The 25809-nt window shown below is 43.7% G+C and overlaps 1 protein-coding gene across 1 annotated transcript; it reads right to left on the reverse strand.

Moving 5' to 3' along the window:
* Positions 1–1451: 1451 nt before the first annotated feature.
* Positions 1452–25205, reverse strand: SYN1 (Rad21/Rec8-like family protein). The gene is made up of 20 exons (XM_087396223.1): positions 25177–25205; positions 24976–25044; positions 24781–24839; positions 24492–24536; positions 24370–24389; positions 24182–24255; positions 23979–24081; positions 4350–4422; positions 4216–4273; positions 4040–4116; positions 3739–3845; positions 3289–3447; positions 2992–3169; positions 2773–2900; positions 2510–2657; positions 2311–2407; positions 2085–2236; positions 1884–1998; positions 1693–1802; positions 1452–1606 (listed from the first exon to the last, which is right to left on the reverse strand). The coding sequence occupies exons 1-20, from the start codon at positions 25203–25205 to the stop codon at positions 1524–1526; spliced, it is 1884 nt and encodes a 627-aa protein (XP_087252349.1). The 3' UTR covers positions 1452–1523.
* Between the last annotated feature and the right edge of the window lie 604 nt (positions 25206–25809).

Below are 25809 nucleotides of genomic sequence, written 5' to 3' on the forward strand. Positions count from 1 at the left end.
AAATAGGCTATCTATTGTTAGCTTTTCTTTTTGAGGTACTGCATTGCTTTATTCAAAGCTTTGATCTGTTCTTAGCTTTGCTTTTCAAGCTATTGCATTGCTTTAAAGTTTATTTGTTGTTATATTCCCACCTCTCCTTTAGGGGAGAGGGAGGGGCGCACACACAAAGCAGGAGCTAGTTTTTTTTTTGCAAAGAAGAAAGTAAGAACTAATTTATGTTGCATAGGTTTAAGTAGAAGGTAAGAACTAGTGCTTATAATCTTCTTCTCTTTTACTTGAGCATTCAAATATGCTCCTTTTAACAAGGTGAATGATAATAAATCATTCATAAGGCCTGCCCAAAATCTAAAAAACCAAAAAAGAGGGTGTAGAGATGATGAATTGAAAGAGAGAGAGAGAGAGAGAGCTAAAAATATGGAGGATTTGTAGAGAAGAAAATAGCAAATGGATCATAAAACAAGTTGAACCACGTTCAAGTGGCCTGCCGTGAAGAAGAAAAGAAGGAGAAAAATCACAAGGCCTGTCTTGGAAGTTGAGAGAGAGAGAGAGAGAGAGAGAGAGAGAGAGAGAGAAGAAGAAGAAGAAGAGAGAGAGAAAGGGGGAGAAAAAAAAAGGATAAAAATAGCAAGCACTGATTGGATGAGGACAAAAATAGCTGCCCTGGAAGAAGAAGAAGAAGAAGAAGAGAGAGAAAGGGGGAGAAAAAAATGGGGACAAAAATAGCAAGCGCCAATTAGATGAGGACAAAATTACAACACCAAAAATAGCATTTTATCATCTCCACCAAAACCAACCGATCACTATAGCCTTTTTCTTCTTTTTCTTGTCTCTCTAAGCTTCTTCTTTCTTCTTTTTCTTCTCTCTCTCTAAGCTTCTTCTTCTTCTTCTCTCTCTCTCTCTCTCTCTCTCTCTCTCTCTCTCTCTCTCTCTCAGCTTTTAGTTTACCAAGGCAGGCCTCTTGAATGCATTCACTTGTTTGTTTTCAAAAAATATTTATTGATCCGCTTTCTATTTTTGGCCTGCCATGGGTAGGCCTTAGTGAAGGTTGTGGTTTTGAGATGTGAAAAATAAAATTATTCTTATTATTCATGCTCTCTTAGGTGTTAATTTGTGGTTGGTGCACTTGTAGAGTATTGATGATTTGGGGTCCCCTTTATGTCTTTTGGGTCATTCACATTTGGTCCTCTTTGCACAGTCTTAATCTCCTCCTTCCTTTTCACCCTGGGGCCTTCAATTTTATGCTCTCTCTTGGCATTTCACTCACACACAGGCAGGCCTAATGAATGATAGATATATCATTCACCTTGTTTGAAAATTAGTGAGTTTTAGCTTCTTAAGGCCAAAAAATAGAAAATGGCCATTTTTCGCTTTTCCTAATAGAAAACGTCAATAATCATGATTTAAAAAAAATAGAAAATGGCCATTTTTCGCTTTTCCTAATACCTGGAATTCGATGATGAATATGTGATATCGGTATGAGAGTTTTGCAAAACGATAAGATCAACTATACAGATGCTGGAAAATCAGAAGTAGGCTCCTCTATCCAGCAGAATCTCTCCGTATGGTTCTGTCTGATCTACTGAGATAAACCGGTTTGAAGCGAGGACTGCATGGCAACCACAAGAATATCGAATCAATTATTTTGCCGTCGGCAGGCAATGCAAAGGAAACAAGGGTTGGCTTTGGCACTACCGCATATGTGGTAGAACAGTTTTGCTGCTTGCGACTTGTTCAGCCCTCTGGTGAGATTATTGGAGGAAATGTGGTGTGCTGGCTGCCGATTGAATTGCTCACGCAGGGATCTGAGAAAACGTGGACGAGGATCAAAGAAATGAAGGGCAAAAGCCTAAGGAAGGACTGGGGTGGGATGAAAAAATGCGTACTGGAGCATGGAAGATGAAATCTTGTCAATTGATTGCATCTGCGGATGAAGAGGTTCCTGTGATGGCCCCGTTTCCTCTAGCTCTGCAAGTACGCCGGAGACAGCCATTCTAAAGGCTGGCTAATTCCAGGTTTTAACTCAGATTGACTTTTTGCTATTATCGAATTATCTTACCGAATTGGTTTAGATTGAATTATCTTACCGAATTGGCTTAGATTGACTGCTACGAAATCCGGGAACCCTGCCGTTGTGTAATTTGGAGTTATTGCCTCCTTGAGGTAGTCATCTGGCAGGAGCTCCAGCCCGGGTGACGTGTTCCTTACCAAGCCCTCAGATATGCGGGACCTAGTCGACCTGTGCAAAAGCGGAAATTTTATTGCAAATCTGCTGCGTCAGTCCTCTGGATATGAATTGCGGGCATATATTACCTTGTCTCTATAGGAAATTCCACGTCTTGGTCCAGGGAGAGCTGCCCTGAACCGGGCGTTGTTATTCTTATGGCTGTCCTTGACTTTCCGCTTTGACCTGTTGATCATCTTTGTCAACTTCGCTTTCCCTGGGGCTGAAGAGAATTTGAGCTCGACTTTTCACAATGAACCTGGCCAAGGAGAGTTGAATTTGCCATACCTGAAAGCATAGGTGTAAGGCCCAACTGGTTTACCAGAAGTTGATTGGCGTTCTCTGGATTGGGGGTGTGCATTGCGGATCGAAGTCTCTCAACAGACCCGTACTCTGCATAGTCTGGGGCTTTTACTCCATTTTGAATACCTTGAAGCTAGGATGATTGTAGAAAGCATTTCCTCAGTTTTGATCTGTTAAATCCTGAATCCTGATAGCTTTGGAAAATGATAACTGCTTACGAAGTGTGTTTGCTCAATATATATTCTTACAGTTTCTGCAGCTTCAATTAGGGAAATGTCTGGTTCATGCAGATTAGCTGCTTGCGAGTTCCCGTTTTCTGCATGCTTCTCTGCTTGTTCAGATGTCCGTCTTCTTGTCTGTCTGGGCACGGGCACTTCTGTATGGATGGTCAAAGTCTGATTCAGCTCTGGCTACTGGTTCCAGAATTTTCAAACATGTTGTTTTGGCCTCAAATTTTGTTTTCTTACCAGAGGAGTCGGTCTCTGCAGATGGAGTTCTCTTTCTGCCTGTTATGCCTAGATTCCATACCTTCAGAAGTGAAGGTGCCCACGTTGATTCCACACCAGACTTAGCACTCCGACACAATGAAGATGATGGGAAAGAGAAATGCTTATCAACAATGATGCCATACGGCACCTTTTGACGCTGTTCAAACAAAGGGGCCAAGATTTAGAAGATATGAAGATGTTTCAACGTTTGAATGGAGGATGATGCAGCTAGCTGATCAAATGATATTTGTGCATGTATGGCTAAGGGGATGAAACCTTTGTTTTGCCCTCGGTATCTTTTATGATGTCTGAGGGGTCTTTAAGCCAGGAAGTGAATATTTGAGCTGGAATTTCAGTGTAGTCTTCATCCAGGATTGTTTTTTTTCTAGCTCGTCTCTGTGTTCTTGTCTTCCCTTGCTGAGGTGGTATCTCAGGCTGCAGAAGGAAACATAAGGTTTTTGTTGTAGGTTGTAGAGCCTAACAATTGTCTTTTTAAATTTGACGGTCACGCATTGTTGCAACTCTTATGAAAGGTGCAAATCTTCCTTTTATAAAGTTAATAGTTGTGTTTGGAAAACTGCCAATCAAGAAGGATAGCTTTTAGGGACATAATTGCTTGAGCACCCTTTTTTGTTTGCTTGCTATACAGGGCAAGACAAATCCCTCCAAGTTTGTAAAAAAAAGATGGGAATTTCTTTGATTGTTCCTGTGGTACTAGGTACTTACAGATTTGGGAGCCTCAGCTTTAGCTTCAGGTGCTAATCCTTGCACAATGCTTTGTTGTACTTCCTCAAGCATTAAGTTGACATCAGTAAATACTGGAGGGATCTCAGCTGGCATTACCAAAAAGTGCAAGAAGCTGAAAATATTTACAAGCTAGCAATCAACTAGAAGCTGTGGACAAACTTCTTGATCAAAACACTTTTTGAATGTTTATATAATTGCTTGTATTTGCCAGTTTTTGGAGCTGAAATATACAAGGCATGCATTCATTTATGTGGTATGTGTGCTTTAAATAAGGAAGCACCTTGAAGCTCAAACTCAGGCCACAGATCGTCCATGACGATATCATCTGGTGGTGGAATGCGATCATCATTGTCGCCCCTGCATGTGAGCTTTCAAGTCATCAGAATTTTTGTGCCTGTTGATAGGATTCCTGACTTTGGATGGTTGAGCAGGAAGCATCAAAAAAGTCATACTTACATGGCCATGACCTCGGGTTGCAAATAATCTTCTTGGATTGTAATATTTTCTTGCTCAGCTGTGAAACCAATGTATACAAGTCAGTAGCTTTCCTGGTAATGCACTAAGAGAGGAGTTGGTGCAGTACACGATACCTTGGAATTTATGTTCAGGATCCCTTCCCTCTTCAGGAGCTGCTGCTCCTGTAATAAAAAAGAATTCCTCATCCTGCAAAGGTGTAGTAGCATAGATTTGAGAAGTCCTAGTTTTCTATGAGTAATTGGGAACAAGCAAAGGTGAGTTTAGGCTCTCAAAAAATGTATCATTTTGAGGAATACTAAGATGAGGCAGGTAATTTTATCCACTGCACAAGTCTTACACGATTTGTGTCAAACAATTGAAAATGGTATGTGGACATAATATGCATACATTTATGAGTATTCAGATAAGACTGAAAAAAGAGAGGAAAATACAGGGTAAGACAAGACACAGCATATAGCAGTTAAAAGTCCTGAGCTAGGAAACAACGAAATGTGCGAATCAAACAAATAAATTTGGATTCTACAGGTGGTACCAACCACAAAAGTCGTTCTCTGGTACTCCATGCACAAAGAACATGAATCTACTGCAGTACGTCTTGTTGAAATCAGGATGTGGACCTTTGGGCAAATCATGCCATTCATGCATTTTGATTTGGGCAAAATCAGGTATACATACCCGATTCTTGCATAAGAGCATAACATCTCTTTCCTGGTAATGTGACAGATCTATTCCAGGCACATTGATGCTCTTCCCTTAGGTTAATACTGAAGAATGGGTCAAACTCTAAATTTTCCTTAATCAATTAGACATATGGATTTTCTAAGACAAAAAAAAAATAGAACCGTGGATTTTGACTAACGGATCAGCTACAACATTCTCTTGCCTAGGCTAGGCTTGTGGTGAATATCAAAATCAATTTCTTGGATCAAGGCACTCCACCTCCTTTGTCTAGAATTTAAGTCAGCCTGGTAAGGATCCATTTCACACTTTGGTGATCAGACAAAGACTGGACTTTCTTCCTAACAGATGATGTATCCAAACAGTAATTTAACATAAAGTCATTTCCACTTTGTATGGCAGCTAAACTTTGTGCCTTCGACATGTAACAACTGTTTTGGCCATTATCGTGTGCTCTTCTTGTTGTGTGACTTTCAAGCTTTAAATTGCAGGCTATATTCCTCTCCCCACCTCTGAGCCTAGTCCCTGTACTCCAAGGTCAAGTGCCCGAATTTTGAAAACACCCTTAACTAGGGACTTAGCTGCAAGCTATAATATCATTGGTTGTCCTGTCCTTCCAGCTCCACACGTCTTCATTCTACTTCAAGCTCCTGTTTCAGCCTCAACATCCCCGCTCTCTCTACTCTCTCATTTTGCCCTCCTATTTCGTCTATTCCTTATATTGGTATTAGAGCCCTTCCTTGGGCACTCTTCAATTCCAACTCTTTTCTATCTTCTGGCTGCTTGCACATTCATCCACACAGAATAGCTTCTAGTGGTGATGCTCAACCATTCAAGCAACCAGCAGTTGCATGAATGCATTGTCTGCCCCGTGCCACGTTACTTTTGCTCCAGCCCACGTTTCGTCAACCTAGGCTCAACCCAATAGTAACATGACCGGGAGAACACTAGCCCAGCAAATGCACAAGCAACCAACTTCTCTAGGCAAATGTAATTCTGCTCGAGTGCATTTCTACTCTAGCGGTGTGTGTGTTTCAAAGGCTGGCTTCTCGCTCAAAACTTCATTCATCTTCCATATACTTAGGATGTTGGAAAAGTATAGTTAGGTTGCTTGCTTCAGGCTAATACTATTCCGCAGGCAGAAGATTCTCACCCTGAGATCACAAGATACTAATGTGGGACCCAACTCATATAATTGTGCTTTACTGAAAATGTAAGAGGGCAATTCAGATCTGAAAGACTCCTCAGCCAAAACAGAAAGATACATATATGAATCTCGAGTACAAAACTTGGCCACATTTGTACTGAGGTGGGGTACCAAAACAAGGCTCTGTTTTGCTGCACCTTCTGTAGATCTCCTCCTCTCTGCCACACACACCCGTGGTAGGCTGCAGTAGCTTCTCAAGGCTGAGCATTCCTGCAAAGTTCTGCTATGTTGTTCTGTTCTGCAGATCCTTTTGCTCTCCTCCTCCTCGATGTAGGGCTGCACCAAGGTCTGCTTTGGATCTGCTGGGTGTCTGCTCCAACATGAACTATTTCCTGACTGATTTGCTGCCCTGGAATGCAACCTAAAGTGCTTAGTCCTGGAATGAATTGGCCCCCCTGCCTGGGCTCCTTTATATAGGGGAAAATCTCCAGCAAAATGGGCCGACTGGCCTTTTACAGACCAGCCAACCAGAACTGACAGACTGGCCGAGAAGTCTGTCAGCCAACCATGTCTGCAGTCAGCCGACGGCTTGTGGGGCTTATACCCTAGCAGCCAATGTTTGCTGCTTCTGGTGTTGCACCTGCTGCCTACTCTGCTAGCCCTTTCACAATTCCCTGTTGCTGAGACGGGCCTTGGAACCTGCTGCTTCTGCTGCTGTGGACCAGGTACCTGCTCCTGCTGCTCCTGATCTGCTGTACAGTATCTGCGCTTGCTGCTGTTGCTGCTGTTTCAGTCACAGCCTTGCTTCACTACTGCTTCTGCTGCGAAGCGTGGAACACGATGATTAATAATGTAAATTTGAAAATTCAAGGGTATGAAGTACTCTTAATTTTCAGTTTATGCATCTTGACAAGACTGATGTGGTCTTAGGGTAGGGAATGGTTCTATGGATTGGGCCATACTCTATAGAGGATTAAATAACACCCCTAAACATGCTGCTCTCCTTAGTTGTATGCAGTTGGGAGCACTTTGTCGAACATGGTAATGCCAAGGCATTTCTTTGTGATGTTTTTCTTGTTGCTTAAAGATCTTTGCATTTATTTCAAAAGAGAAATAAAAAGGTTCAAAATTTGTTATGTGAGGTAATTGATGTTTATTTTAGAGATCTTCTTGATGGTTTACCTCCTGAATGGGCAGTAGATCATATGATAGAGTTAGTTCCAGGACTATTCAAAGTACCTTACCTTTTCAGTAAAACAGAAGAGGAGGGAGTAGTGTGGGAGTTGCCAGAGTTCCATAGGAAGGCCCAAGAGTTCTTCACAGAAAGATGGATCACTGCATTTATGCAAAAATTATTGTGTCCTTAGTAAGGCGACCGTAAAAAATAAGTAACCAATGCCTTGCATTGATAACTTTTGATTAGTTTCAAGGAGCTATGTATGCTAGTATTATTGATTTACCTTTGGATACCATCAAGTAAGTATTCATCCTGATGATGTTTCCAATACTCCTTTTAGCACCCATAAGGTTATTTCCAATTTAGAGGTAATGTATTTTGGGTTAATCAATGCTCTTGCTACGTTCATGACTTTAATGAGAGTGTGCTTAGACTCTATCAAGCAGATTTGTAGTTGTCTTTGTGGATGATATTCTTATCTTTAGTAAGATTGAGCACGATTGTTTGGAGCACTCGAAGTAGTTTTCGAGTTGCTCGTGCTTAGACTCTATCTAGCAAATTTGTAGTTGTCTTTGTGGATGATATTCTTATCTTTAGTAAGATTGAGCACGATTGTTTGGAGCACTCGAAGTAGTTTTCGAGTTGCTCAGGTAACATAAGCTATATGCCAAACAATCCAAGTGTGACTTCTTTTATAAAGAATTCAAGTACTTGGGTCATATTATCTCGAAGGAAGGGATGCGTATGTATCCAGATAAAGGTTAAGCTGTTCTAGAGTGGCCAAGCCCCAAGTTTAGGTGTAATCGAGGGTCTACTATGAAGCCAAGTCCTGCAAAACAACCATAGATTAGGAAGACCAAATACATCCTATCAATAGATTCACTATAAGCAACACCCTCCAAGGTTGAGGTTAGCCAAAAACTGCGCTGTGTCCATGGCCGCAAGTTCGACTATGAAAGAGCTTCAAATATTCCTTGGTCTTTCCTGTTTCTACCGAAGATTTGTCAAGGAATATACTGAGGTTGCAGTGCCTATGACGGATTAGCTTATGGGAAAAGGAAGTATCTTTATTTGGACTGAGGAAGCTGAAAGAAGTTTTCAGGTTATTAAATGCCCTAGTTTTGAAAGTAGTTGACCCTAATTAATCTTTGAATCTTGAAATTGATGCAAGTGGTAGAAGCGTGTTGATCCAAGTTGGTTTTGGAAGTAAGATGATAGACCCATTTGAGATGACGACCGGTTGCTTTTGGAAGTAAGATGATAGACCCATTTGAGAAAAAATACTTAGCATATGAGAAAGAACTGTATGCTGTAGTTGGAAGTAAGATGATAGACCCATTTGGATGGTGCTAAGTGTGAGATTATATTTGACCAAGAGAGTACCAAATGATTGTGCAATCAACCCGTGTTAATGTTAGAGGTGTCATCTCTTGCTTCATTGAGTGAGGGCCATGCTTGTGGGTCTGTCCGCCCATGTGAGGAAATGAGGGGCATGTTTGTGGGTTTGCCCGTTAGAGGTGTTATCTCCTGGTTCACTGAGTGAGGGCCGTGCTCGTGGGTCTGCCCGCCCATGTGAGGAGAGTGAGGGGCATGTTTGTGGGTTTACCCGCCCCCGAGAGGCAGTTTTGTGGGTTTGTCGCCCGGGAGAGGAAGAGAGAGAGAGAGAGAGAGAGAGAGAGAGAGAGAGAGAGAGATGGATGCTTCCCAGTCCACGACGACATGGAGGAGATAAGGGGCAGGTTTGGGGGTGTTCTGGGACTGTTCTGGGGGCCTACCTAGTGCTGCCTTCATGGCACCCTGGTTGGGGGCCTTTTATAGCCCCTAGCCCCGAGTCAGGTGGCCCTCCTGGGTCGGCTATACATACCAGCTCAGCTGGCTGCCCCCTACCCTGCCAGTCAGTTGTCTAGGGCTGGGGGGGGGGAGCCTATATAAAGGGCTCCTCTCCCTGCATTCTTTCCATCTCAGCAGTGAGCAGTTCCCTCATTTTAGTAGAGTTTTCTCCAGCAGTTGAGGAGTTTTCCATGAGATCCTTGTACAAGTCTCTCTTGGTTTCTCTTGTTTTCAGTACTGCTCTGTGAGTGTTTGCTGTCTTCTCTCCATTGTTGCTCAGCACCACTGCACTTCTCACATGGTATCAGAACCGAAGGTTGGCTAAGAAGACCTGTGTGTGGAGAGGACCTGCAACCAGCAAGCTACAAAGGCTTTTTGGGAGCTGTTCGATGTGGAGGTTGAGAATGTATGAGCTGTTTTTTGGAGTACAAAGAAGGGCATTTACTTTGAAGGGTGTTTTCAGATCGAAGGAGTGGATTGTGTGAAGGCCAGTTTCTTGGAGGTTGAAGGAAGAATCCTCTTCAATCCTCTCAGCCTTGTCTTCCATCTTTCCTCCTCCTTTTCTTCCTTCATACCCCTTCTCCTAACCTCCTCCTCGATCTTCCCCGTTCTTTCCACTTCTGCCCCAATGGCTTCTCTGCAGGAACTGGCAAAAAACAAGGTGAAGGATCCTGTTTTGCCCACGTTCCATGTCGACCATACTGGGCGGAAACAATTATGGCGTTTGGTGTGTCATGATGGAGTTGGTATTACAGTCCTACGACTTGCGAGACTTCATTCTGGTAGATGTCAAAAGGCCAGATCCCCTTGAAGAAAGTTAAGGTATTCTGGATGAGAAGGAAACCCGAGAATCTGGCTCAGATCTAGGATTACGTTCTTTCATCTTCTTTAACTGTACATCTCCGATTATTAATCATGTAAAGCACATGATGGCATCCAAGAGTATTTGGGAGCATCTGGCCTCCCTATATAACATGACCTCCCCTATGAAGAGGGTTTCTCTTGAGGTTCAGATGAGGATATTGGGATTCTGCTAAGTCTTCCTCTAAGCGGGAACATATTAATAAGCTCCAGGAATTTCAACAAGAGATACTTCAAGCCGGGAAGGAAATATCGTTTGAAGATATGGCATTACTCTGCTTTCTCATCTCACTTCCCTGTACTTTGCTTTTTATTCTTCGCCGATCACTAGTGGTAGGATGAGTACTCTCACTCGGGAAGAATTGGTGCCTATGGTGTTGGATCAAGAGGCGCGGTTTCAGAGTTCCTCCCATGGCAGTGGCTCCGATGCTTTGGCAGCTCTGCAGTCGAGAAAGAATCAAGGTCCTCGAACTCCTGATACGAGGACCGAAGCAGAGAAGGAGGCACTTAAGGTGGGGCGATCTTGTAATCACTGTGGTAAGAAAGGCCATTATTGAAAGAAGTGCCCTTATTGGGTCAACAACAAGGGTACCGGCTCTTCCAAGGGTAGAGGTTCTTCCTTTGCTGCTATAACTCCTGCTTGTGTGCACATTGAAATGATTGACTCTCTCGCTTTCTGTGTTGGAGAGGGGGTTCTGTCTATTCAAGCCAAAGATTTTCGGACCTGGATCGTGACGGTGGGGCATCTCGTCATACGAGTCCTTCTCCAATTGTGCTAAAGGATTTTGTAATCTCTGGGGGGATGTCTGTATTGGCGATAGCTCTATCATCAAAGTTCGTGGTGAAGGCAACCTTGACATCATTCCAAATGGCAAAGGAGGAATGCACTCTTCTCAAGTACTATTGTTCCCTCTCTCAGATTCAATTTGTTGTCTGTTTATGAGACTTGCCACCTTGGTACCACAGTATTGTTTGATGAACACTTTGTGGAGGTCTGGGATAAAGCTACCAGTCAGGTGGTTCAGACTGGTATTGTAAGTCATGGCATCTACACTCTATCCTGCTTTCCTCGACCACTTCTTCTATTCAAGATGACTTTTGGCACTTTTGTTTTGGTCACTTGAATGTTGATGCACTCTGACGTGCTGCCCATAAACAAAATATCCTCGGCTTACCTAATGTGGGCAGTAAGCATGGTCAGTGCCAATCATGTATTCAAGGGAAGCAACACCAGGATGCGTTTCCGAAGCAGGCCTCACGACAGGCTTCATTAGATTTGGAGGTGGTCCATATTGATCTCTGTGGACCTATGACTGTTGCTAGCCTTGGCGGGCCTCTCTACTTCATGTTGTTGGTTGATGACCTCAGCAGGTCCATGTGGGTCTACTTTCTGGCCCACAAGTCTCTGGTGTATTCTCATTAACGAGAATGGTGTGCCCTAGGTGAAAATGAATCTAACTTTCATTTGAAAATCCTTCGGTTTGACAAAGGTGGTGAATTCAGTTCCCATCCCATTGAAGAGTTTTGTGTGACAAAGGGAATTTGGCAGGAGTTTGCCAATACCGGCACTGCCTCTGAAGCAGGTGTGGTTGAGTGGAAGAATTGCAACATGGTAGAAATATCTCGAACCATGCTTGCTCATTGAGAGGCTCCTTGGTTTCTTTGGGCTGGGGCCATTGCCACAGCAGTACATATCTTCGACGTTTGCCATTCCTAAAGCAACTCCTTTTGAGGCCTATTTGGAAAAAAGCGAGATGTATCCTATTTCCATGTGTTTGGGTGCGATGCCTTTGTCCACATTCCAAAGAAGCAGAGGGTGTGAAGTCAACCCAGACGATCTTTGTCGGGTATGATTCTCAATCTATGGGGTATCGGCTGTATGACCCTTCGAAGAGGGAGATTATCCGTAGCAAGGATGTCATATTTGATGAACAGATTCTTTCTTCGATGGTTGATGTCGACCCATGTCTTATCCCAGAGACCATGGATGATAACATTAGTGATGATTTTGTTCCTGCGCTCCCCGAGCTCCGACAGCTGTTCTTCCACCCGAGAGTGACTCCAACAGTGATCAAGATGATTCCTCACCTCCCCAAGCATTAAGGGAAAGTTTTGGGTTAGGCTCTCAGAAAGTACCCTGTTGGTTGATTGAAACCCTCCGTGACTCAGGTATCACCGACATCCCTTCTTCATGGCTTTGAGAGGACGGACCCCGTAGATCCCACCAAAATAAGGGGGAGTTAGTTCCACTCCAGGTCAATTATTCTTTGATGTCTAGCATCTAAGGACAAGGAGCCTTAGAATGTTCAGGAAGCACTCTCTAAGACACACTGGAAGTAGGCCATGGAATTGGAGTTGGATTCTATTGAGAGAAATGGGACCTGTGAGTTAGTACCTCGCCCCAAGTGCCGTTCAGTCATTGGTGTCAATGGGTTGTATGCCTTGGACGGTATTGTGGATAAGCACGAAGCCCGACTTGCGGCTAAGGGATACTCACAGTGACCGGGGATTGACTATGATGACACGTTTGCTCCTACTTCTTGGATGGCCACTCTTCGGACAGTGTTCGCAGTTGCAGCTCATGAGCACTAGCCCGTTTACGAGATGGATGCTAAATTTGCATTTCTCAATGGTGGTTTAAAGGAAGAGATTCATGTGGAGCAAGCTCGTGGATTTACCAAGTCAGAAGCATGGTCTACAAGTTACGGAAAGCTTTATATGGGCTTAAGCAAGCTCCTCGAGCGTGGAATTAGAAAGTTGATGAGTTTTTTGTACGGAAGCGTTTCTGCGAGTCATGTGCTGATCTCAATCTCCTCAAGCATGGAATCAAAAAATTGAGGAGTTTTTTGTCGGAAGCATTTCCGCAGGTCACGTGTTTATACATCTTCCATTAAGGGGGTCTTCTTTCCCTTATCATTTTGTATGTTGATGATCTATTCATTATAGGGAGTCATGCTGCTCTCATATTTCTGAGACCAAGGTGGCTCTTTCCTAGGCCTTTGCGATGACTGATCTCGGTCTCTTGCACTTCTTTCTGAGTTTGGAGATCTCACAGGGTCCAGAAGGATATTTTGTGTCCTAGAAACGTTATACTCGGGAGCTACCGGAGGCTTTTCATATGACCGAGTGTCGTGCCCTTTCATCACCCGTGGACCTCAGTACCAAATTGTCCAAGGATGACCCTAGTGATCCAATGGATGCAAGCAGATATCGCTAGTTGATCGGCTTCTTGATTTGGCTACTCACTACTAGATTGGACCTATGTTACTCTGTTGGTCTAACGAGCTCCTTCATGCAGATGCCTAAGAAGACCCATTGGGATGCTGGTATGTGGATCCTTTGCTATCTTCAAGGGTTGTTATATCAGTTAGGGCAGCATTCCAGAATGCAGCTTTTAGGCTAGAGTGATTCCCATTGGGGAGGAGAGTCAAACACTCATCGTTCCACCACTGGTTACTGTTTTACTCTTGGCTCAGCAGTCATCACTTGGAGCAATAAAAGGCAACCCACGGTAGCCTTGTCTTCGATCGATGCTGAGTATTGTGCTTGGTGTTCTGCTACTTGTGAGGCAGTTTGGCTCCGCTGGTTACTCGGGAAGGTCGGTTCCCACAGAGATCCCCGAATGCATCCATAGTAACAATGAGAGTTGTATTGCACTTGCTCGAAACCCCATGTTCCATGCTCGTACAAAGCATATTGAGATCTAGTACCACTATGTCCGAGAGAAGGTGCTCGATGACGTGATCCAACTTACGTACTGCAAGATGGAGGACAACAAGGCGGACCTCGTTACCAAGCCCCTAGCGCACAACAGTTGCTTGGCGATCATTCCAGCTCACTTAATGATCAAGAGCTGAGAGGGGGTGTTAGAGGTGTCATCTCCTAGTTCACTGAGTGAGGGCTGTGCTTGTGGGTCTGCCTGCCCATGTGAGGAGAGTGAGGGCCATGTTTATGGGTTTACTCGCCCGGAAAGGCAGTTTTGTGGTTTTGCCCAAGCGGGAGAGGCAGAGAAAGAAAGAAAGAAAGTTTATTAAAGTCTTCGGAAGACTGATTGGTCTATGAGACTGTGAGAAACTCGGTACAAACAAGCTGTGGGGGTGGAGCTACTAAACGAGCATCCACACCAATGCAGAATGCAGAATGCAAAAATGCAAAATGATAGTACTAAGTACAACATAGTCATGCCAGTGGTCGACTATAAATCAACACCACCACCATCATCATCATCATCATCATCATCATCAGGACATCAAGGTGGATGAGGCAATGGAGGCACGAAATCGGCGATAGAGTGTTGTCTGCTGCTCACAGGTGTGGCTTTGTGACATCTCCTAGTCATAGCTCTGCGTCTAACAAGGGCCACAGTAATCCTATCGGTTGGGCTCCAACTCTGAACAGAGAGGGGATGTCTCCAAGTGTAATATGCGTGTCAACCCTCTGTCTGAGTTGTCGGGTCATTGGCTTTGGATCGTGATCATGTCGAAGCCTCGTCTTGTGGGTGCCCATGTGATCTGGCAAGAAGAACTCCGTGATAGAGCTCTGAGAAGGGTCTAAGGAAGAAGTCTTCTCCTGTCTTCGTGATCGAAGTATACTCTCGTGGTGCTTCACTACCTCATGGATGAAGCCCGCCAAACATCTCTGGTCTGGGTAGGAGAGGAATCGGGACAAGACTCCAAAACTATCTCTGAAGAGGTAGTAGAAACACCCTCGGATCTCATAGTAAACAGGGCACTTGAAGATGAAGTGCTCCTCCGTCTCAACCTCTTGCATGGCACATAATGTGCATATGCACCTCTCCCTGGGTATGCTCTCTGCTGTGCCGCTCTCAATACAAAGTCTATGTGGAGAGACCCGGAACTGCCAAATAGAGATTTTCAATGAGTGGGGCAGGTGGATCTGTGTATATCCTGGTGGGTCGATGAAACCCTCCGATGTGATGTGCAAGCAGTGATCTCCGTAGAAGCTGAGTTTCACTAGGAGCTCGCTCGATCCCAACCAGATATGGAATGTGTGTAGCTGCAAGAGATCCTTATGGATTACTTGGTTGACCTCGTGTGACAGGATGGGAGAAAACGGAGCATCCATACTGTGTTGGAAGGGAGGGAGTCTATCCATGTGGAGCCCTGGTCACTCAAACCATCTCTTAGTGCATGCATACTAGCATCTCTGGTCCCCCCTGCTGAAGTGCCATAAAGGAGGACAAAGCTCGTCAAGGTAGCCTGCTACGCCCAGAAGTGTAATCCCCGTACTCCTTGACTTGGTGTAGATACGCGATGACCTGAAATACAACATCTAGCTGTAATGGGGATGTCCCAAACTCAGCGTGAATGATTTGGTGAGGAACGGACAGCTTACTGTGAATCATCCGCGATAGAATGAGAACCTGTAGCCACTCCACACGAGCCCATCCCATACATCCCCGCTGGGTGGACCAAGGAGTCAAATAGCAGCCCCTTGAAAGTGCAAGTGAAAGCACTGTCTCTCTAGTTTGGCCAGTGAAGCGTATCCCCTACCCAAGTCGGCCTGCATTGTAGGTCTCATAGTGAAGAAGGGTCCGGAGAAGACAACCCCCAGATACGTGTATGATGAAACTATCTCAACAGGTGACCCATCAAACGTGAACTGCTCTTGGTGCATGACGGCTCGAGATGTATTGAAGATCATAACCTTGGTTTTACCAAGGTTGATCTTCTAATTATGCGACTCACAAAAAGACTGTAGTGCATCAAGGTGTCTTTGGAGCCCCTCTGCTGAGGGAGACAAAGTGCCACATCATTTGCATACAGCAATATCTGGATCAAAGTGCTAATAAGAGCATCCATCCCTCCCCTATATCTACATCACTGTCTCGATCTCGTGAATGTAGAGGCCAAATAAGGTAGGTGATAAAGGACACTCTTGTTTGACCCCAATGGTGCTCATGATCTCGTTTGCCCACCCTGACCCTGCCCGGACTTTGCCTGAGACTCTCTTGTAAAGTGCCACGACAACCCAAATGATCTCCTGGTCATAACCCAACTCTTGCAAGCACCAGAGGAGGCGGGCTCTCGAGACTGTGTCAAATGCTTTGCGGAAGTCCACAAAGCAACAATAAACCCTTTGCTTTCGTGCCCTCGCCTCCTTAATGCGTGAGAATGGGATCCATGGTCCAATGATCTTGCCGACTGTACTGCTTCTTTAAGTCCTCGACACTTTGCGAGTGGACTGACCTCGGAATCAAGCACTGATGCATAAATCTTGGACATGATATGTCCAATCATAATGGTCATGTAGTTTTCTAGGCTCATGGGATCCCCTGCCTTTGGATGGGTGAAATAGTGTTAATGGTCTAGGTGCATGGAAACCCCAAGCAAACCGCTTCATTAAAGAGCTTTGCTAAGATCGGGGCTAGGAGATTAATCCCGTATGCAATGAACTCAGTGCATAGCCCCTCATAAGACCATTATAGATAATGAGATCATGCATCTTGCCGAGATCCAAAAGGGCTTGCCCATAAGATGTGACCGGACCTCGTCTGTCAGCCGAAACCCATAGAGTGTATCTTTGGCTACCTATACATAATCTAGGAGCGGCAATAGCACACCGAGGAGTGCGTCTTGCTCTAATCGTCGTTTGAGAGACACTTTTGCGCCCTGTTCGTCCTCGTGCCACCTGCTTCGTACAACCGCTGCCTCAATACTTTGCACGACCTGCTTTTTGTCGCTTAGTTAATTCTCGTGACTTGTCGCCACCTCAATATTGTGACCAATGTGTTCCCTATCGCTTCGTTCAACTTCGTGACCTGGTCGCCTCAGTATTGGACAGTGGGAAAATACATAATTTAGGAGCTGCCACAACCCACGAAGGAGTGTGCTTGCTATGTTTGTCGTGTGACAGCCGCTTTCGAGTGCTTCATTCATCCTCACAATTCATGCCATGTCTGCTCTGTACAACCGTTGCTTCAGTATGTGCATGATTTGCTTTTAGTCAGTCCGTTCATGCTTGCGATGCATTGCTGCCTCAATACTATACGCGATGGGCTTTCTATCACTCCATTAATCCTCACAACGCACCGTTTCCTTAATATGTGCCAGCCTACTTCAATGCCATACTTTTGTACAGCCTGTTCTTACAGCTGTATGATTCCACACTGCAGCCCATTCGCACATTCGTCACCATTGTACAAATATGCCATTCGAATTTGCCTTACATTTCAGTTGACAACCCTTTCATTGTATGTGGTTGCTGTCTACTCCTGTATTTTAGTCAATACATTGGGGCATTTGTAGTATATTGTCTTCTTGGCGTTTTTGTAAATTGTGACTTACGCAGATTTCAAATGGGTTTGTGGATTGAGTGTGAAATTTTGGGCTTTTGTCAGTTTTAGGTATATTTATTTATAAATTTTGTTTCTTTTTCCTTAAATCTACTTTTTAGAGACAAAACAAGTTGACATCTACAAGAAAGTATAGATATTCAAAGCTTTGCAGGTTCCTTTGCAGACTTTTTGGGGGTTAAGCTACTTTTGCAGCTTTTTGAGTATAGGCTAGGAGGCAATTTTTACAGATATCTAGACTCAGTCGAGTCACATTTTTTGGGCAAATTACAAGCATTTTTTGAACTTTTTCTTATAAAAATAATGGGACAGCAAGGTGAAAATGCATTCGGGGTTTTGGCAAGTAAGACAAGTTAGATGGTTTACTCCTTGTGGAGTACACAAATCTACTGGTTGCAAAGAATTTATGGGGATATGTGAATATGCACCTGCCACCTCTATTAGAGGTGGACAACAAGCTGTTGGACAACAAGTACAGCACCCACACGCATCAAAGGAGGTGGGATTTACCTGATGCTTAGGTGATTTCTATGTCAATTAACAGATTCATCATTCTTGGCAGCGTGTAAATGAGGCAAGAGTTGCTTTTCTCAAGGAGCTTGAAAATTTTGAGCTGATCATCTTACAAAGATTGAGGATCTTTGAGAGCAGCTCCTAAATGTTGATGAAGTCGCTCCTAAGAAGGATCTGATTTGTAGGACTTTGTTGTCATTGCCAAAGACTGGCTTGACTTTTCACAGTTCTCTTACTTTGTCTTTGAGGGGTAACGATCACCCTTAAGTTTGAGGAGTTTGTTGTTGTAGGAGAAACAAGGATGAATAAACTTCCTCAATGCATGGCAATGATCAAGCAAACAAGGGCAAAGCTAGAAATTCAAGTGCTTTGCAATCAAGGATGTTTTAAGACAAAAGTCAAGTAAAGCAAAGGTTGATGCAAGCAACCCCAAGAATGGAAAATGCCATCACTGCAACAAAAGCTAGGGCAAATAGTGAATGGAAACAATTGCAAAGGAGAAGAAGGGAGAGTTACCTCTTAGAGGTGTCTTGTGCCAACAATTCTTCTTATCCTATTAGAGGAATGGGGAAGGTAATGTTATCAGTTGATGGAATGGATTTGTGTCTTCTAGATGTACTTCATGTTCTAGAGGAGAAGAATCTTCATTCAGTTTCCTCTTTTGAGAAAATAGGGTATGTTCTTGCTTTTGAGGAGACAATTGTATCATCAGGGACTGTGAAAAGTTTTATCAGGGGTTATACCAGCTGGACAGGTTCGACAGCAACAAGCTTGATGCTTGTTTGGCAACCATCTCTACTCCTACCATGAAAGAGCCAAAGCCATGGCATGCTAGGTTTGGGCATGTAAAGTATCAAGTTTGCAGCTATTGCACAAACAAAAAATGGTACTGAAAATGCCTTTGCTGGAATCACATCCTACTACCTAGACATGTATGTGAGGGATGCATTTTGAGCAAATGATTTTCCTAAGGATGGATTAGTTAGAGCTCAGAGGAAATTATTACCCTATGATCGTAGATAAGGCTTCAACGATTTTGTCTTCCCATTCTTTGACTTAATCTAGATTGGTTGCTATCGTCACTTTTTCCAAGGCATCCACAACATCCACGAACTTGATCTCTATTCTCACTGTCACCTTCTAGAGCTTCCTTGCCACAAAGTGGCTCTAGAGCCCAACCTTTTAGATGGGATAATTGGTCCCATCCAGATTTCTCGTCTCCCCGAAGTTAGGGATAGGTCGAATGGTGGTCGTGAGGTTGAGATTCAAAATTGATATGCCCCTAACAAAGCTGAAGAGAGAGAAGCATTTTCTAAGACGATGTAAACTTAAGATTTTGAAGTTTGTCTTTCCAATGGTCTCCAATGAACTTGTAGACCTGAATAGAACTAACTATTTTAGCAAAAAGAGAAGCTCCTATCCTCAACATGTGAAATCACAAAAGTAGAACGTAAAATCACAAGTGGAACCCCATCCTGAGCAGTTCAAAAAGAGCCAATGAGGAGGTGCACAATGATCTTAAAAATTGTCACAGTCCTTGACTTTGAGGAACGTGTTTGCTTCCAAGCCTAGCTGCTCTGGGAACCTTGAAACCCCTCCCTCATGTTCCTCAAATTGCGGATGGTCTTTGACCAATTGAGATAAGACCTCTACGTCATATAGTAAATCACCTTCCAAGACCTATCTACAAAGTAAGATGCTAGAGATAATCTTCCAAAGGTTACCATTAACTGAGGGTGTGAATGAAGTCACTAAAGAGAGATTTTGGCTGAAGTTCTCTAAGGACGTGAGGTGGAGATTATCTACTTAAATTGTATTACTTGAGACATTAAATGTTTTCCTACTTGGACTTCCCATAGCACTCCTTCCTAGTTCAAGGTCAGAGCGTGGCGAAAAGCATCCCTCCAAATATCTTTCGACGCTCAGTGCCAATTGCTAAGCCACGGTGTTGTGCAAGCCAGGGAAAGAAGGTGATGATCTTTACTTTGACTATGGGCCAATGGAAACACCAATAAGTGCAAGGATGATCTTAAGAAAGTCCCTTTTCAATCCAAAGCAAGGTTGCTAGGCTGATTTTGATGAGCTCTCGGTGAAAATCCTATAGCCAATCTTGATTGTGCATTGAAAAAACGGCATTTTGTAGGTTCTAGTGAAGTCCAAATCCATTAGTTTGTCATGTGCACGGATTGGTATGTGATGTGTATTGGGGTACACAAGACTGGCTTAGGTAGCCTGGGGAGGCTTAGGGCTAGGCAGGCTTGATTCTCGGGTTGAGTGGCAAGAGTACGAACCAGATAGAGGTCTCTGCTATTTTTGGCGCATTGGGCCCGAGTCTATAAAGGGAGCCTAGAGGTTCAGTCTTCAGAGAGACGATGGGAGCAAGTCTAGTTCCCTAGTGCAAGATTTGATCCTGGATCTTGTCGTGGACGCACGCCTGCATCCTAGCGTAGCCCAAGGCCTAGTAGTAGATCCAAGATCTTTAGGTGCCACCTGGTGGTATGGGACACCAAGCTGGTTGAGTACGTCCCCCTCAAAGACAAGTTCAATGAGGTGTGAAAACCAAGATAACACTCATGAAGAGAATTCAAAGTGGTAGTAACCATCTCTGAATCTGGAATGGTCTCATCAATATTCAACAATTACTCTCGCAAATACTGAAGTTTGGTGAGGTGCTCAGTTATAGAGTCACCCTCATCCATATGAGTATGAGTCAACTTTCTCTTCAGGAATGAAACTCTTGCATCATTGCGGGCTGCAAACATCCTCTCAAGAACATCCCAAGCTGCCTTGGAGGTCCTGCATAAGCGAATATGCGGAACTCTTAACAGAAAGAGAAATCACAGATAGTGCTTGTGCATCATGAGAATCGCATCTCTTGTACTCTTGTGTGGGAGCAACAACTGCAGCAATTGCACCTAGTGCTTGTCCTCTACCTCTTTCTCCACATTGTTGAGGAGGAGTGGCAGGTGCAAGCACATTCTCTGGTCTTGTCTCATCCCCAGTGACATAATCCCACAAATGTTTTCCTACTTGGACTTCCCATAGCACTCCTTCCTAGTTCAAGGTCAGAGCGTGGCGAAAAGCATCCCTCCAAATATCTTTCGACGCTCAGTGCCAACTGCTAAGCCACGGTGTTGTGCAAGCCAGGGAAAGAAGGTGATGATCTTTACTTTGACTATGGGCCAATGGAAACACCAATAAGTGCAAGGATGATCTTAAGAAAGTCCCTTTTCAATCCAAAGCAAGGTTGCTAGGCTGATTTTGATGAGCTCTCGGTGAAAATCCTATAGCCAATCTTGATTGTGCATTGAAAAAACGGCATTTTGTAGGTTCTAGTGAAGTCCAAATCCATTAGTTTGTCATGTGCACGGATTGGTATGTGATGTGTATTGGGGTACACAAGACTGGCTTAGGTAGCCTGGGGAGGCTTAGGGCTAGGCAGGCTTGATTCTCGGGTTGAGTGGCAAGAGTACGAACCAGATAGAGGTCTCTGCTATTTTTGGCGCATTGGGCCCGAGTCTATAAAGGGAGCCTAGAGGTTCAGTCTTCAGAGAGACGATGGGAGCAAGTCTAGTTCCCTAGTGCAAGATTTGATCCTGGATCTTGTCGTGGACGCACGCCTGCATCCTAGCGTAGCCCAAGGTCTAGTAGTAGATCCAAGATCTTTAGGTGCCACCTGGTGGTATGGGACACCAAGCTGGTTGAGTACGTCCCCCTCAAAGACAAGTTCAATGAGGTGTGAAAACCAAGATAACACTCATGAAGAGAATTCAAAGTGGTAGTAACCATCTCTGAATCTGGAATGGTCTCATCAATATTCAACAATTACTCTCGCAAATACTGAAGTTTGGTGAGGTGCTCAGTTATAGAGTCACCCTCATCCATATGAGTATGAGTCAACTTTCTCTTCAGGAATGAAACTCTTGCATCATTGCGGGCTGCAAACATCCTCTCAAGAACATCCCAAGCTGCCTTGGAGGTCCTGCATAAGCGAATATGCGGAATAATAAACCTCTTAACAGAAAGAGAAATCACAGATAGTGCTTGTGCATCATGAGAATCACATCTCTTGTACTCTTGTGTGGGAGCAACAACTGCAGCAATTGCACCTAGTGCTTGTCCTCTACCTCTTTCTCCACATTGTTGAGGAGGAGTGGCAGGTGCAAGCACATTCTCTAGTCTTGTCTCATCCCCAGTGACATAATCCCACAAATGTTTGCCAACTAAAAGATTGCGTACCATTAACTCCATGAAGAGTAATTGGTAACATCCAACTTATCTTCCTGTGTGAGAACACCAAAAGCATCATTGGGATAATTTTGGGCCATGAATGCCAAAAAAATAGCAGCAAATACTGACAATTAACTTCCCTTCCTGGGAGTAGAGATACACAACACAAATCCCTTCCAGGATATAGAAGCAAACTGCAAAGAAATATCTGCCCCAAACCTTCCAAGCAGAACCAAAAGCCCCAAATCTGGTTGCAAAGAGATCTGCTCCACCTGCTATGTAATCAAATGTACGGAATCAGTGCAGAATCCATACAGTGTACGGACTCGCGTGCAGGTACGTGTACGGATGGGCTGTCGTAATGTACTGAATGCTGCTGACGGAGCAGTACGGCTGCTGTACGGACAGATGTACATCGCTGTACGGGCGAATGCACGGCTCTGTATGGCAGATCGGCGGCTGCCAAATTGGTGTACGGGCTGTACGGACGACTGGTCGTATGGTGCAGTAGCAGTGCGGATGTACGATGCAGGGGCTGTATGGGGGGATGTACGATGCAGGAACTGTACGGGGGGATGGACTGGGCTGGCAGAAGCAGTACAGGACTACCTGTATGGGGCAGGCTGGATTTGTACGGCCTGAAGGTCCTGCACGGAAAGTGAAAGCTGTACCGACGAAGACTTGTAGTACGGACGACAATGTAGAGATGTGCAGTACGGGACTGCTGTAAAGATGTACTGCAGGCTGCGTAGTAGGCTGTACAGTTGACGAGCAGGATGACGAGCAGCTAGAGGATTGTCAAGCTCTGATACAAAATGTGAGAATGGAGAGAGGAAGAGGTGAGAGTAGGAGAGCAAGGGTGAGAGAGCAAGAGAGCAACATGGTTAGGGGGAAATACCTCTAAATGAGGGAAAAATGCCCCTAACCCACTTATTAGTCATACATTGGTCACTGCCATGAATTATGGCTATAATTCCAACATTAAGTTGCACTCAGCCATGAGCATGTCTTGAAGTGGTCATCAGGCCATTGGGCATCTGGACTTGCATGGCCATCCCTTATTTGATTGATGGTCTAATGTTGTAACCATAATAAAATTGAGCACGCTGCTCAGCTAAACCAATTGAATGACTTCACACCCAGCCAGCCAGCTACTTCTACTTGATCTGCAGGAGCTGAGACCAAATCTGACCAACAAGCTGCTTAACTACAGGAGTCAGACCTTATGTGCACTCTGCCATGAGCATGTATAAGAGCTGTTAGCAAGTTTTTTATAAATCTTGAGCCATTAGGCTCCTTGGACTGCCATGGAAGCCTTAGACTTGCATGCGATATTCCATGTCTATTTCTCATTAATTGATGGTCCTATTGGTCAACCATAGGCTGAAAGACCAAGTTGTCATAGCCGGTGCCAAATAACCTTGAGACCTAACCATCTAGCAAGGAGGCATCCTGTAAGAGAGACGCAGGATTGCATATCACTTATAACTGCTGGCAAAGCAACACTAAGGGGGAACTCCCTTGATGAGAAAAAGGTTGCATTATTGACATTCAATGCCATACTAGAGAATCCAATTTGGGACAAGGTCACAAATTCTGGAATATGTAGGTGTGCCTTCTGCGTGCTGATTTAACTGAGTCACTCATATTTGAAAATAATAGTTGAATGCAGTTGCTTTGGAATCATTTGACAACTTCCTGATAGTATGGATCTTTGTCTCTGCTTTGAGTTGAAGGAAAACAGCATTGGATTTTACAATTTGTTTATTCAAAAGATGAAATTTTAAATTTACAGAAGATGCAAAAGTATGTTTGATGTCATGTAGTCTTGAAAATGTCAATGCCCAGTTTGCATTTCTTTTGCTTGCCTCTCAGGTATTTTGGTGTAGAAACCTTCACATAATAACTTTAAAGTGGCAGACTACAAACAAAAAACATAGTAGATGTTGTTACCTTGGAAAACAAAATATTTAATCTAATGGAAAACTTACGTGTGCTGTGTCTTTGTGATCTGGTGTGCGTGGCTGCAACATTACTCTCTCAATTTCGTCGTACCCGTCATCGAACCCATATTCGATGGTTATAGCCTCAAACCTGAAATGATCAGGGCCTGAAAGCTTGTAAACTTTTGTAGAGTCATTTTTTTCCTTTGTTTGGCACTCATTTTCTGAATACAGGCAAGTAAAGACTGTACCTTGCTTGAGACTTTTCCTTTGGGAGTGATGTTGTGTCCAGGTCTTTAATAGCCGTGACTGTTTTAATCTGGATCTGCATTGCATAGTATTTGATTAGGCAATCATGTTTAACAAGAAGGACACGATGGGATAGTGAAGAGTTGCTTCCTTAGACTTGAAATGACCCCCAGCATGGGAAATCTCTAACCAGAAGGTTGTTCACATCCTCTGCAGAACACCCAAAAATGAACGTTATCAGAAACTTTAGCATATAGCTAAATCGTTAAAAGCTTCACACGATCATTAGATTTTCTGGTTTATTCTGATAACCTGAAAAAAACCTCACTTTACGATCATAAATAAGCACGACACCTCCTGCACAGGATCAATAACGTTGGAATGGAGTGAGATCTAGAATCCAAATTCTGAAGCAACAATGTTTGTTTCTTCCCAAACTTTGTTGTGTATCAATTACAGCTGGCTATTTGTAAACCTTTATAGCTCTTTGGATGGTCAAAGAACTACAACAAGGAAGAAGCAGGTTGTTAAGCATTTTATAAACAAGGAGACATCTGTGATTGCTTCCAACAGGTGGTAAAAGATGGAAAAAAAATTGCACCCATGAGAATCCCGGAGAGTCGCAGTGCTAATGGTACCACAGGATTCAAAATCTGTTCACTGAAGTAATGAAGCAGATATTACAAAGATGTACTGGTCATGTAAATTTACAATTAGCATTTGCGAACTACGGTTGACACGAAGAGTGAGACTAGATACACTATTCTTGCAGAAAGTAGGTAACATCACCGCTTACCATATTTCCGCTATGTCTATCTGTTCGGCCTTTTTTCTGTTTATTTTTGCATGCATAGTTGCTGCAATCCTGCAGAAAGACAAAGTCAATCAGAGGTTTTGTTCTTTCTTTATCGGAAGACAACAGACAACGGAAGAGCCAAATGCGTAGGACTAATATATATGTATATTCCACGATTCTATTTTTTTTGTGGTCTAAAACCTTAACTTGAAAGGCAATGGTACGGACATTTCAGTCGATTTAAGACTCGCTAAAAATGTAGACACTATTAAACTGCGTGAGAAACGGTTCTTGCTTTTGTAATTTAAAATAGTTGCAACTAACCAGATTTGACCAAGGGGTCCTTTTCTAGATAAGAGCTGATTCGAGTAGAACATGTCCTTTGTTTGTTAAAAAACCACGGATTTTCTTTTCTTCTCGGCAATTAGATGCCGACAATACCACTGTAAACAAAACAAAAGGTATCTTTAATGCATGTTAGTACCTCCTCTTTTAAATTTTCGTATTTGAGATTGCAACATCCTACACGGGCAAAGATATATGAAGCGTCGTTTGGCTCACTTTATGCGCGGCTAAAATGTAAGTCGATATCGTACATCCGTGAGTTTTGTGATCTATTTCTGGAACGCTATTGACGTATCGTAGGAAAGCATAATACTTATTCTTGCGAAACCTCCCCGTTGCTCTACGTCTTGAACTCGTCCACGTTTATGCGCGTGTTGAATTGCAGGGATTGGTCGCTTAATCCTTAGACGACGTATACACAACCCGTGGTGTAAACTCCTAGATTGAAATTAGGAAGAAGCGGCAGGAGATAACGTGCCGAGAATCTTC

This window comes from Dipteris shenzhenensis, chromosome 25, assembly GCF_047967505.1.
Source record: "Dipteris shenzhenensis isolate YYH24624 ecotype China chromosome 25, Dip_SZ_1.0, whole genome shotgun sequence".
Taxonomy (NCBI): Eukaryota; Viridiplantae; Streptophyta; class Polypodiopsida; order Gleicheniales; family Dipteridaceae; genus Dipteris; species Dipteris shenzhenensis.

What these genes read in the sequence shown, in the direction of transcription:
- SYN1 (XM_087396223.1), bottom strand. Translation starts at nt 25,205, where the DNA reads ATGTCCGTACCATTGCCTTTCAAGTTAAG. An exon ending in TAAAGTGAGGTTTTTTTCAG is followed by an intron (nt 24,390 to 24,491) that starts GTTATCAGAATA and finishes GGTGTTCTGCAG; the next exon opens with AGGATGTGAACAACCTTCTG. An exon ending in ATCACAAAGACACAGCACAC is followed by an intron (nt 4,423 to 23,978) that starts GTAAGTTTTCCA and finishes ACACCTTTGCAG; the next exon opens with GATGAGGAATTCTTTTTTAT.